This window comes from Ranitomeya variabilis, chromosome 4, assembly GCF_051348905.1.
Source record: "Ranitomeya variabilis isolate aRanVar5 chromosome 4, aRanVar5.hap1, whole genome shotgun sequence".
In the NCBI taxonomy this organism is placed as follows: Eukaryota; Metazoa; Chordata; class Amphibia; order Anura; family Dendrobatidae; genus Ranitomeya; species Ranitomeya variabilis.
In genome coordinates, this window is record NC_135235.1 from 715231067 (window position 1) to 715243838 (window position 12772).

The following is a 12772-nucleotide window of genomic DNA, read 5'->3' on the forward strand; positions in this document are numbered from 1 at the left end:
AAAGCAGGTTCACACTGAGCACATGTGACAGACGTGACGGAGTGTAGAGCCGCCGTGAAGAGCGATCTGCTGCCTGCAACATCCTTCAGCATGACCGATTTGGCAGTGGGTCAGTAATGGTGTGGGGTGGCATTCCTTTGGAGGGCCACATAGCCCTCCATGTGCTCGCCAGAGGTAGCCTGACTGTCATTAGGTACCGAGATGAGATCCTCAGACCCCTTGTGAGACCATATGCTGGTGCAGTTGGCCCTGGGTTCCTCCTAATGCAGGACAATGTCAGACCTCATGTGGCTGGAGTGTGTCAGCAGTTCCTGCAAGATGAAGGCATTGAAGCTACAGACTGGCCTGCCCGTTCCCCAGACCTGAATCTGATTGAACACATCTGGGACATCATGTCTTGCACGATCCATCAACGTCACGTTGCACAACAGACTGTTCAGGAGTTGGCGGATGCTTTAGTCCAGGTCTGGGAGGACATCCCTCAGGAGACCATCCGCCGCCTCATCAGGAGTATGCCCAGACTTGTAGGGAGGTCATACAGGCACAAGGAGGCAACACACACACACAACTGAACATCATTTCCTTGTCTTGAGGCATTTCCACTGAAGTTGGATCAGCCTGTAATTTGATTTTCCACTTTGATTTTGAGTATCATTCCAAATCCAGACCTCCATGGGATATTCATTTTGATTTACATTGATCATTTTTATGTTTTATTGTTCTCAACACATTCCACTATGTAACGCATAAAAATTTGCATCTGAAATATTTCATTCAGTGATATCTAGGATGTGGTATTTTAGTGTTCCCTTTATTTTTTTGAGCCGTGTATATAGGTTTTATTAGTAGATGTAAAGAAGAAAACTAAATACTGTAAAATAATCACTCATGTGTTTCCCTTATTATCTCCAGTAATTGTATTATTACACAGGATTTTTATGATGTTACATCGGCTCATCTTCTTCTCATTCAGCTCTCTACAATATCGGATCTTCTATGTAAGAGAATTTTCCTGATTTACCCATTAAGGATGGATATGGACAGAGACAAGATGGCGGAGAGGATATTACACCTCACCCTAGAGATCCTCCTCCGGCTTACTGGAGAGGTGAGAGACTCTGATGACATCACATTACATCATTCTTATCTATGGGAATAACAGATGGACAGAACTGGAGAGGTGAGGACTCTGGAAATGTCTGTAGTGAGATTTATTAATGTGTCTCTCCATAACCAGGATTACACAGTAGTGAAGAAGACCTCTAGTGAATGCTGTCAGGACCCTGTGTCTGAGGGATTGGGAAGACCCCTAAGCCCAGTCATGGGGACTCCACCTCACCTGATACATGAGGACATCAATGACCAGAAGATCCTAGAACTCGCCTACAAGATGATTGAGCTGCTGACTGGACAGGTGACACTGCTGGGAATGCTGGGACATTATACAGTAACACTGTGAAGGTTTCTGGGTATAACGGTATCATTGTGTGTGTCAGGTTCCTATAAGGTGTCAGGATGTCGCCGTCTATTTCTCCATGGAGGAGTGGGAGTATTTAGCAGGACACAAAGATGTATACAAGGACATCATAATGGAGGTTCCCCAGCCCCTCACATCACGAGGTAATAGACAGGACTAAATACATACGGCCTATAATTATCTGTAGGTAAAGAATGAATTCAGTCCCTGTATGTGCTTCCTCCAGTTCTATCCAGTAGGAGGACAACACCAGAGAGATGTCCCAATCCTCTTCTTCCACAGGACTATAAACCAGAAGATCCCAATGTTCCTCAGGATCATCAGGTAGATGGAGAGAAGGTGTCATGAGATCTCCCCTCTGATGTGTAGACGGCTGTGAAGGTCTTGTGCTCGGTCTTGTTTTATTCACCAGTATTATATGTTTTATACTTGTGTAATGAGAACGGTGCAGATGGCAGGCAGGGCTGCCACCAGGAATTTCGGTGTCCCATACTGGCAAAACTTTCGGGCCCACTTGGGACTCTGCCCAGGCTACACCCCCCCCAGCTCCGTCTCCAACTCTCGAACCTTCCACAGTACCACTGCCCACTCATAGAAAAACTCTGCATCTGTATAATGCATCCCATAGTCATATATAGTTGAATAATGCATCCCCTTAGGAATATAATGCACCTCTATAGTACTATAATGCACCCCCATAATAGTATAATGCACCCCCATAATAGTATAATGCACCCCCATAGTAGTATAATGCACCCCCATAGTAGTATAATGCACCTCCATAGTAGTATAATGCATCTCATAGTATAATGCCCTCCCATAGTGGTATAATGCACTTCATAGTATAATGCACCTCATAGTATAATGCCCTCCCATAGTGGTATGATGCACTTCGTAGTATAATGCACCCCCATAGTAGTATAATGCAGCGTCATACTGCAGCTTTACAAAAAAAAAAGTTTATCCTGACCTGGCTGAGGTCCAGCGGTGTCCTCCACCTGATACATCTGAGGTGTGTACCATCATATGTGAGTGTCATTATACGCTGGCAACGTGCCCTCTGACATCAGCTGCCAGCTTATGATCTCCCGCAAGGCAACAGATTTTAACTTGCCGTGCGTCTGACGATGCATGACGTGTGGGGTACACTTGACTCACAAGCGCCTGTGATGACTATACCCTATTTCCCACAACTTTTATCTATTCCACCCCCCCAACCTATAATAACATTAAATAAAATACCCAAAAATTACATAACACCAAATCTTGGATTAAATGGCCACAGCAGCCTTTTTTATTAACATACAATTACAAAAATAAAACAACAACCCAAACTCGGAAGGGATGGTCCTCGAAGCCCCAAATTAAGTATTTCCAAAGTTCACCTTTAATATTCCTTTTGGCCTCCAGGCTTAGTCTTACCCCAGCCGCAAAGCACCAGCTCGGAGGCAGCTAAGGACTAGCCCGGCCAAAACCAACAAATACCAAGTCCCATAATTATCCGTTCCACCGACTGATTGGCCACATCCACTCATAATCCACTCCGGGGGAGTCCAGGACCAATATAGATCCCCCCCCCTGCAATCCTCCAACGCCCTTTCCACCAACTCCGAGGACCTCCCTCCCCCGCCACCAACATAAATGTTCTGACACCTCAAACATTTATGTCCCTCCAAACTTTCAGCCCGGTTTCAATGCCCTCTTGAATGGCCAAGCACCACATGTCCGTCCCCACCGCATTCAAGTGAACCCCATCCGACCTCCAATATTCCCCTTTTCCGGATTCCAAATTAACGTGCCGAACAACCACTGCTCTGTTTCGTGACCTGAAACGTGAAATTGCCCTATTCACTTTGATCCTTGCCTTGTTTATTCCTTCAACCGACCTAGCCCCGCGCCACACCTTCCGAGGGACAATGTCAGACCACACAACAATCAACCTTGGGAACGAAGCCCACAACCGCAACATGTCAAATTTTATGTCTTTTATGAGTTCCCGGTAAGGTTTTTTCCCCAAATCATTTCCACCCAAATGCACCACCACCAAATCCAGGGCCCGGTCTAAACGTACAAATCGGTGAAATTCCGGCAAGAATTGACTCCAGACCATCCCGCGCTTCCCGATCCAACGCAACGTCGCAGAATCTCTCTGGAACCCCAGCTGCCGCCCGTCGGGCCGAACCTCTGCCCTCAATGCCGCCCAGAACACAAAAGAATGTCCTAAAATCCAGACCAAACGGGATGTATTGCCTAAAACAAACAACAAAAAACGTAATTAAGAAAAATTCCTTCACAACGCATATAAATCCTAATCCACTAAATCCGGGCGGACGTAAGATCTGAATCTGATTGATTCCCACCGACCAATTCTCTTGACCGCTTCTTCACCTAGACCTCTTCTGGCCGCCTCAGTCGCCGCCCCAATCCTAAACGAGTGTCCACTGTAATTTGTGGACGAAATACCCCCAGCTGCCAAACACCGTTTAAACACTGCGATAAACTGGAATCGCGACAAAAAAGACCCATCTTCGTGTATCAGAAAGGGGTTGGATAAAACGCCCTCGCGTTTAATGAAATTATTTGCGCACAATACTGGATACATAATGGAACGTGGAACCGCAAACAGACACTTTGCACCCTCTACCTCAAACATCAGTCTTAGAAGACCGCAGTAAAATCTCTACCCTGTCACCAAACACCTTAACATCTTCCCTCCGTACACCCCCTTTCATTAATTTGGAGGGGCTGACCAACTCCCCGAGGCGAAATGCACCGAAAAAGGCTAATGCAAAAGCTACTCTGAAAAGGTCAATTTCCCATTGCGATAAGCATACCGTCGGCAACTGTGCGCCTAAAACCAAAAGCACCTCATACGAAACCGGACGTCTCGAGTCCTCGACTTTCCAACCCTTTTTCCACCCTTTTAACGCCTGACACACCAAAAACGATTTTGTCACATCCTTGACACCCCTTGCCTTAAAACCAAAAGCTAGCCCTGCTAGCATCTTATTCAATTTAGAAACGGACCAACCCTTTTCTTTTAGGTGTCCAATCAACAAAAGCAATCTGGGTTCATCCTGTAAACACTCCCCTATACAACCGTTCCAATCTTCCCAGACCTTCCATGCATGATCATATTGCTTCCAGGTCCTGACAGATAGAGAGTTCACCAATAAACCATCTAAAGCCCGCCAGGCAGATTCCACAACTCTACCGGACACTCCATGCCCGCTGCTTTCGCTTGAGGCACCAGCTCTCGAAGACGTTCCTCCTGGAGATGAGAGAGCGACAACAACTGGGTTACTCTCCAATGACCTGACTTCGGCTACGATCCACAAGTTATACGATAAACCCAAAAAGACCATATGTTGCAAAATTTTAACCACTAATGGGGAATCCGCTGACAATGAATTTATCACCCTCGCCTCGCTTTCTGACCTACATGGGAAATGTATCTTTTTGTTCATGATAACCTTGCCCCATAACGACAAGGCCACCAAAATGGGAAACAAGTGCGTCAGCACACGATTTGCTGACCACCCGTGTTCCTTCCAAAAAACAGGCCATTCGGCCAACAACCAAGAACCCTGAAAAAACAATCCGAAACCGCATCCGTCGAATACTGCGACAAACAGATCCAAAGCGTCTGCATCTATTACCGGCTCAATCCAAATGGACTTACCATTGTAATCCTCCAAAAATCTCGCCCAAACTGCAAGATCATCTCGTAACTCTTTTCTCAATCTAATAAAATGAACGGGAGATTTTACACCTGTTGTTGACAATGATAGCCTCCTGCAATTTGCTCAGCCCATCGTCATGATCCAACAAGCGAAGTTTAACTTGCCTAACAACGACTGTACCTCACGTAATCTCAATTTCTTTGCCTTGTGCGCCCTCAACACTACTTCACGCAACTCGCCAATTTTTTCCGCTGGTAATCTACAAACCATTTCCAACGAATCAATTTCGATACCTAAGAAACTCAAAAGAGTAACTGGGCCCACTGTCTTATCTGCAGCTAATGGGACCCCAAAACTCTTAGCAACCTTTTCCATTGAATGCAATAGTATTGAACAGTCAGCAGTCTGAGCCTCCCCTATGAACAAAAAATCATCCAGGTAATGTATACATGCATTTAAACCTGACACGTCTTTTACCACCCATTCCAAAAAGGTGCTGAAGGTTTCAAAATACGCGCAAGATAGGGAACACCCCATGGGAAGACAACGGTCAACAAAATAACCTCCATTCCAATAGCACCCTAACAAATGCATACTATCAGGATGGACAGGTAGAAGCCTGAACGCCGCTTCAATATCTGTCTTCGCTAACTTGGCTCCCTGACCGCACATCCGAACCCAATGCATAGCTGCATCAAAAGAAGTGTAAACCACCGAGCACAATTCCGGATCAATGCCGTCATTCACGGACAATCCCCTAGGAAAGGACAAATGATGTATCATCCTAAATTTATTGGGTTCTTTCTTTGGGACTATACCTAGTGGCGATACCTTCAAATTCTGTAGGGGAGGACAATCAAACGGACCTGCCATCCTGCCAAGACTGACTTCTTTTTCTAACTTCTCCGTCACAACCTCAGGAAACTAGCCGATTTTAAATTCTTTTTAGAAAAATTTGCTGCCGCATTAACAGATGGGATTCGAAAACCGTCCCTGAAACCGTCTTCCAACAACCTCGCCACCATCCTATCTGGGTATCTATTTAGATAATGCACCATCTCTCCCAGCCGAATTGGTGTCACCCCTTTTTTCAACTCCCTCCGCTCCTCTCTGTCTGCCTCCCCTGAAACATTTCGATGATCCATGTGTGCCACCGTAGATTGTGCACTCGTGTTTAAACTTGCACTTTGCGCCAAATCTACAAGACCCCTCGTTGAATGCGAAGCACAAACCCTTCTGCATGGCCGTTGGATGTCCTCACTGGCTATAGCCCCCCGCGCTCCCGGGAAAGGACTGAGTGCTATTCCCTGTTCTGGATGGTACCATCACCCGCATCCAAAGTGCTATATCCTTATGGTCCCACCGAATGCTAGGCCTGACTGCCTTCCTCTGACGAAACTGTTCGTCATATCTCAACCACCCTAAACCACCATACACTCGGTAAGCCTCACCTATAGCGTCCATATAGCAAAATAATCCTGAACAATTTTCGGGAGCCTTTTCACCTATTACACTGGCCAAAATGGCAAATGCCTGAAGCCAATTTGTAAAAGTTTGCGGAATCAATCTGTACCTCCTCTTTTCTTCATCCTCTTTCTTTGACTCATCTCATCTCGGCCTGTCTAAGTTAAACCGTTCCAGGGGCAACAAAGAAAAAATGTCCACGTACTCCCCTTTCCATATTTTTTCCCTAATCTCGCTTTTAAGATGAGCGCCTAAAGGGCCTTCAAAACAAACGTAGACCTCACCGCGTGCGGTATCATCTAACCTCACTGTATCATCTTTTTCCGTGTCACCTGCATGGCTAGGCGCCGATACCGTAGCTGAGGAAATGGCCGTATTGGCCCCCCCACCCTCGTTCCTTAAACTTCCCGCCGATACATCCCTAGCCGGCACATTAGAGACCTCCCCAAGCGTGCCCCCTTGCCCAGAGATCCTACCCGTACCACCCAACCAAGCAGTAGATGGGGAGGCAACAACCTGACCACCCCCAGAACCCCACAGGAAAGCTAACTCTCTCAGCCTGTGGAAAAGCATATTTAACCCCCCGCTGACCCCCCCAGGAACCCCATCCTGACTACCACTCCCAGGCAAAGTCAACAAAGGGGGATAATATAATGAAGTGTCCTCACCAAGCTGCCCGAGTGCTGTGGACCCGGCAGCCGACGATCCAGTAGCCTGATGTAATCTCCCGTCCTCTGTCATCCTTCCGTGGTCTGATGTTCCATGATCCATGTGAAAGCTGTTGATAGACGCTCTCCTTGACGCTCCCAGAGGACCTGCGACAGTCTGTGCCGGGGAGTAGGAGCCTGCATTATCCGGGGACTGCCGCCGCTGATGGTCACTGCTTGTGGAAGGGGGGGTTGATGTCTGCGCAGCACAGACCGGCGGCCCCGGGACACGCGCTACACTCGGCCCTCTGTTGTCCCTCACTGCAGCCGGAACCACGGCGCTGCTAGAGCCGGCTGACAGCCGCCCGCGATGCACCCCCCGCTGAGGCGCCTGTGGAGCAGGCCCCCGTATCGGGCATCTCCTGTCTGCCACTCGCCGAGCCGGCTCACCTGACACAGAGGCTCCGGCCGTTCCTGGTCCCGACACTCTGCGCGTTCCTGATGTTGAGGAGGAGGCCGACGCCTCCCCCTGTTGCGGACCCCGCTGGGTGCCAGGATTCCTCCCAGCTCGCCCTCGGGACCCTGTGATCCCTCGGCACGCGCCACTAGCTGGAGGGTCCCCGGAGGGGCTCCTAATTCGGCGTCGGGCCCGAGGGGGGACGTCAGGGCTTAGGCGTGCCAGCGGCCGGGACCGCCGCAGCCGGCGCCCTCCGATGGGGACCTGGGGAGATCCAGCCGCCACCCCCTGGAGAAGGCTGCTGACGTTTTGCTGCAGCCACGCAGTACCCTGCGTGCTGGCCGCGTCTTGGAGGCTCTGCAGGAGTGCGTCCACCTCCATGTCGGCAGACCGAAGCTTCGTTCTCTCACAAACAGGCAGGTGAGTGAATGCTCCGGTGAAGTGACCGAGGTGTAATAGGCGGTTATCTCTTTTCCCGCCCGACAAGCTCACCGCCCCCACAGCTCCTCCTGTTCTCCCCTGTTTGATCCCTCCCCTTCCCAAATTCAAAAAAAACTCACCACGCAGCCCGTGTTAACCCCATAATGCTTATTAACCCCCCCCTGTGGCGCTGGCTGTTCCCATGTGATCCCGTCATGGCGGCCTCCCTTGATGGCCCAGGGGCCCGTATGGCCTTTCTTGATCAGTTGAGCCTCTGGGGCCCAAAGAGAAGAGGCGACCTGCTGCGGGTCCCCTCTGCTCGCCAGGCCCTATTCGCCAGTAAGGGCTGTAATGCTCTGATGGCGGAACTAATGGCAGGATTAGAGCTGATCATAGACGTGACTATCTTTTCTTTTCATCTGTCTGTGACTTTTACAATATTTGTTTCAGGGTGAAGATCTGACCTATATTAATACTACAGAGACATATATGAGGGGTGATGAGCGGTGTAAAGAGGAGATTCCTACATATGACTACCCAGGTAAGTAGTATCCACTAAATGCAGAGAAGTCACAGATTCTTCTTAGTCACCGGCTATGGCTGCTTTATCGGTTGTATAGCCCGGTTGTATCACAATCGTGTGATCACCATTTTGCCTCTAGACCTCAACATTCTCCTCCATCCAAACTTTGACACATCAGCTCTAAACTGTTATAAAAAAAGTATTTGAATGTCTAATATTTCTTCTTGAAACTGATGTGACATCTACCATTGGTCCTTATAATAGTTTAGCTTGAAAGAGCCCCATACTCTAATTACCCCAGAGGTTTCACCACTAGTTACTCATTTATTACTGATGAAGACTGTTGAGTTTGATTATTTCAGTAAATGTGTTATTGTCTTTAGTCACAGTTTTTGACTACAGTAGTTACTGCTCAAATCCTTTGACTTAACCACTTCCTGCAGTCCTTTTTTGTTCCTAATCAGGACCCAATTTTTCGAACCTGATGTGTGTCACTTTGTAGTGATAACTTTGGAATTATTCACAAAGGATAATAGGAAACAAATGGACCTTACAGATTATTTTCCAATTTCTCTTGAATGTGACAGTACCCTATATACAATTGTACACTACTGTCTGGGCACATGGCACGGTTAAGAAGCTATTTAGCTATTTGACTGCAGGTCTTGCAGAAATAGTTTGTGGATACGATGCATTGGGGGCACTGTTCGTGGTCACCTGGCAGCTCAAAAGATGTCCACCATGAAAGGACTTGGCGCTATCTACTCCATTTTACAGATCCCAGGGATTGCCTTGTTCATCATACTTTAACCCTTCTACTTGGGTCTGATCTTAGCCAGACAGAGACCCCTAGGCTTTGACCATGGTGTTACCTTCTGTTATGTGATGTGAGATGTAGCAAGAATAGTCAGGTAACCGGGTCAGTACCAGGAGAGCAGAGAAAATACAAAATCAGAAGACACAAGAGTAGTCAGTAAGCGAGCCGAGGTCACAACAGGAAACAAATAAACAAGCCTGGAGAGGAGCACAGAGGAATTAACCAGAGGAGAAGGCTGTATCTGACAGCGTCCAGCAATATGCTTTGAGCTTTAGGAGGGTGTGGTGCTTTCCAACTGGCTGGAGCAGGGAGCTGGACAACACACATCCATACTGCCAGATTGGATGGCACTACAAATCCCAGGTACCCTAATCTTAGTGGCAGGGCAGAGCCTGCGTCGCCCAGAGCTTCTTTTTTTGATGTCTCCTCTATTAACCAGTGCCTCATGTAGAATGAATAAGGTCATGCCTGGTAACAGAACCAGACATCACAGCAGCAGATCCCAGAGGAGATAGGACATACCATATGCAGAAGCCCTAATATGAGAAAATGGCAGAAAACCAGAGCAGTAGAAATCCCCATAAATTAACTTCATTTTGGAAATTATAACCCTCAGGGGATTAATGTATTGTAGTAGTGACTATGTTGACCCCAGACCCACTTTCCAGAAATTAGTGCGCAGTGGATGTTGGAGAGTGAAAATTGCAAATATGCCATTTTATTACCCAACACACAGTGCCCAGATTGTGCTCCAGGAGACACACGCATTGTAAATTAAGTGGGTTCTTATCACTATAGCAATTTATTATTTATTATCATTATTAATTTTTATAGCGCCATTTATTCCATGGCGCTTTACACGTGCTTTATACATGGATGCTAAATATGGTTTGGGCACACTGCAAGGCTCAGAAGCGAGGGGAAAATTTGACTTTGGGAGAGCGGATATTGCTGGATTGGTGTATTGAAGCCATGGTGCTTTTCAAGAGCCTTTGAGCCACTTGTAATGTACAAACCTGTTTTTCACTGACAGATGATGGAATTGATTTTTTGGGAGATGAGTAGAAGGTTTATTGGTGTAATTTTCCTCAACATAACATTGTTTGGTGACTTTTTACTCTATATTTCGGAGGCAGAATGGACAATCAGTTGAACACAACGCTCTACTGGTTCATCCTATGAGGTTTTCTATTAGACTGTGAGCTGTCATTGTCTTAGTGAATAATTACGTATTCAACATAACTTGTCATGTTGTGGATAGTTTACGTACAAATGTTAAAATATGTAAAATTCAAGGATTTTTTTATGAAAACTAATTGGTTTTATTTTTAACAGATGACTGCACCAGGCAATCAGAGGGGCAGCTGACATCTTCAGTTTTTAAATCAGATAATCTTGAGATCCCACAGGATACAATTGAAGTGAATGCCATTACTCCAGATATACCATCATCCCTTCACAGCAAAGATCTGTCGTCTGATCTTTTGAAACAGGTCCTGTCTTCTGATTCATTACCGACTACTAAGGAAAATCAAAGTCACAAAATAAGCATTAAAAAAACAAATTGGTCCTGAAGTAAAGAAACCATTTTGACTTTTAGAATATGGAAATCATTTTCCCCTCCAAGAATCATTTCTTAAGCATCAAAAAATTCACACAGCAGAGAATAGATTTTCTTGTTCCAAGTGTGGGAGATGTTTTAACCAGAAGTGGAATCTTGTTATACACCAAAGAACTCACACAGGGGAGAAGCCTTTTTCATGTTCAGAATGTGGGAAATGTTTTCAACAGAAATCAGCTTTGGTTACGCACCAAAGAACTCACATAGGGGAGAAGCCTTTTTCATGTTCAGAATGTGGGAAATGTTTTCAACAGAAATCAGCTTTGGTTACGCACCAAAGAACTCACACAGGGGAGAAGCCTTTTTCATGTTCAGAATGTGGGAAATGTTTTAATCGGAAAGTGTATCTTGATAGCCACCAGAGATTACACACAGGAGAGAAGCCTTTTTCCTGTTCAGAATGTGGGAAATGTTTTAACCACAAATCAGATTTGGTTAAGCACCAGAGAACTCACACAGGTGAGAAGCCTTTTTCATGTTCAGAATGTGGGAAATGTTTTAAAGAGAAATCTGCTTTGGGGCGATCCATGACACCATTCTAAACAACTGCACTCCTCAAGATGCTCAAAACCACATTCAAGAAGTTTATTAACCCTTCAGGTGTTTCACAGGAATATTTGGAATGTTTAAAAAAAAAAAAATGAACATTTCACTTTTTCACACAAAATTTACTTCAGATACAATTTGTTTTATTTTACCAAGGGTAACAGCAGAAATTGGACCCCAAAAGTTGTACAATTTGTCCTGAGTACGCTGATACCCCATGTGTGGGGGTAAACTACTGTTGGGCGCATGGCAGAGCTCAGAAGGGAAGGAGCGCCGTTTGGAATGCATACTTTGATGGTATGGTCTGCAGGCATCACGTTGCGTTTGCAGAGCCCCTCATGAACCTAAACAGTAGAAACCCCCCACAAGTGACCCCATATTGGAAACTAGACCCCCAAAGGAACTTATCTAGATGTGTTGTGAGAACTTCGAACCCCCAAGTTTTTCACTACAGTTTATAATGCAGAGCCATGAAAATAAAAAATCTTTTTTCCCACAAAAATGAATTTTAGCCCCCAAATTTTTATTTTCCTAAGGGTAACTAGAGAAATTGGACCCCAATAGTTGTTGTCCAAGTTGTCCTGAATATGCTGCTACCCCATATATTGGGATAAACCCCTGTTTGGGCCTACAAGAGAGCTCGGAAGGGAAGGAGCATTGTTTTACTTTTTCAACGCAGAATTGGCTGGAATTGAGATCGGATGCCATGTTGCTTTTGCAGAGCCCCTGATGTGTCTAAACAGAGGAAACCTCCCAATTGTAACTCCAACCCTAACCCGAACACACCCCTAACCCTAATCCCAACCCTAACCACACCCCTAACCCCAATACACCCTTAACCCCAACACACTCCTAACCCTAATCCCAACTCTAACCACACCCCTAACTCCCAACACACCCCTAACCCTAATCTCAACCATAATCCTAAGCACACCTAACCCTGACACACCCCTAACCCTAATCCCAACCGTAAATGTAATCCCAACCCTAACTTTAGCCCCAACCCTTACTTTAGCCCTAACCCTAATGGAAAAATTAATACATTTTTTTTATTTTATTATTTTTCCCTAACTATAAGGTGATGATAAAGGGGGGTTTGATTTACTATTTATAGCGG

At 46.1% G+C, this 12772-nt stretch overlaps 1 protein-coding gene across 1 annotated transcript; it reads left to right on the forward strand.

Moving 5' to 3' along the window:
• Positions 1–979: 979 nt before the first annotated feature.
• On the forward strand, positions 980–11568 carry LOC143769331 (uncharacterized). The gene is made up of 6 exons (XM_077257817.1): positions 980–1108; positions 1238–1414; positions 1497–1620; positions 1704–1801; positions 8599–8689; positions 10824–11568. Exons 1-6 carry the CDS (start codon positions 1031–1033, stop codon positions 11060–11062), a joined length of 807 nt encoding a protein of 268 aa, XP_077113932.1. The 5' UTR covers positions 980–1030; the 3' UTR covers positions 11063–11568.
• Positions 11569–12772: the final 1204 nt, after the last annotated feature.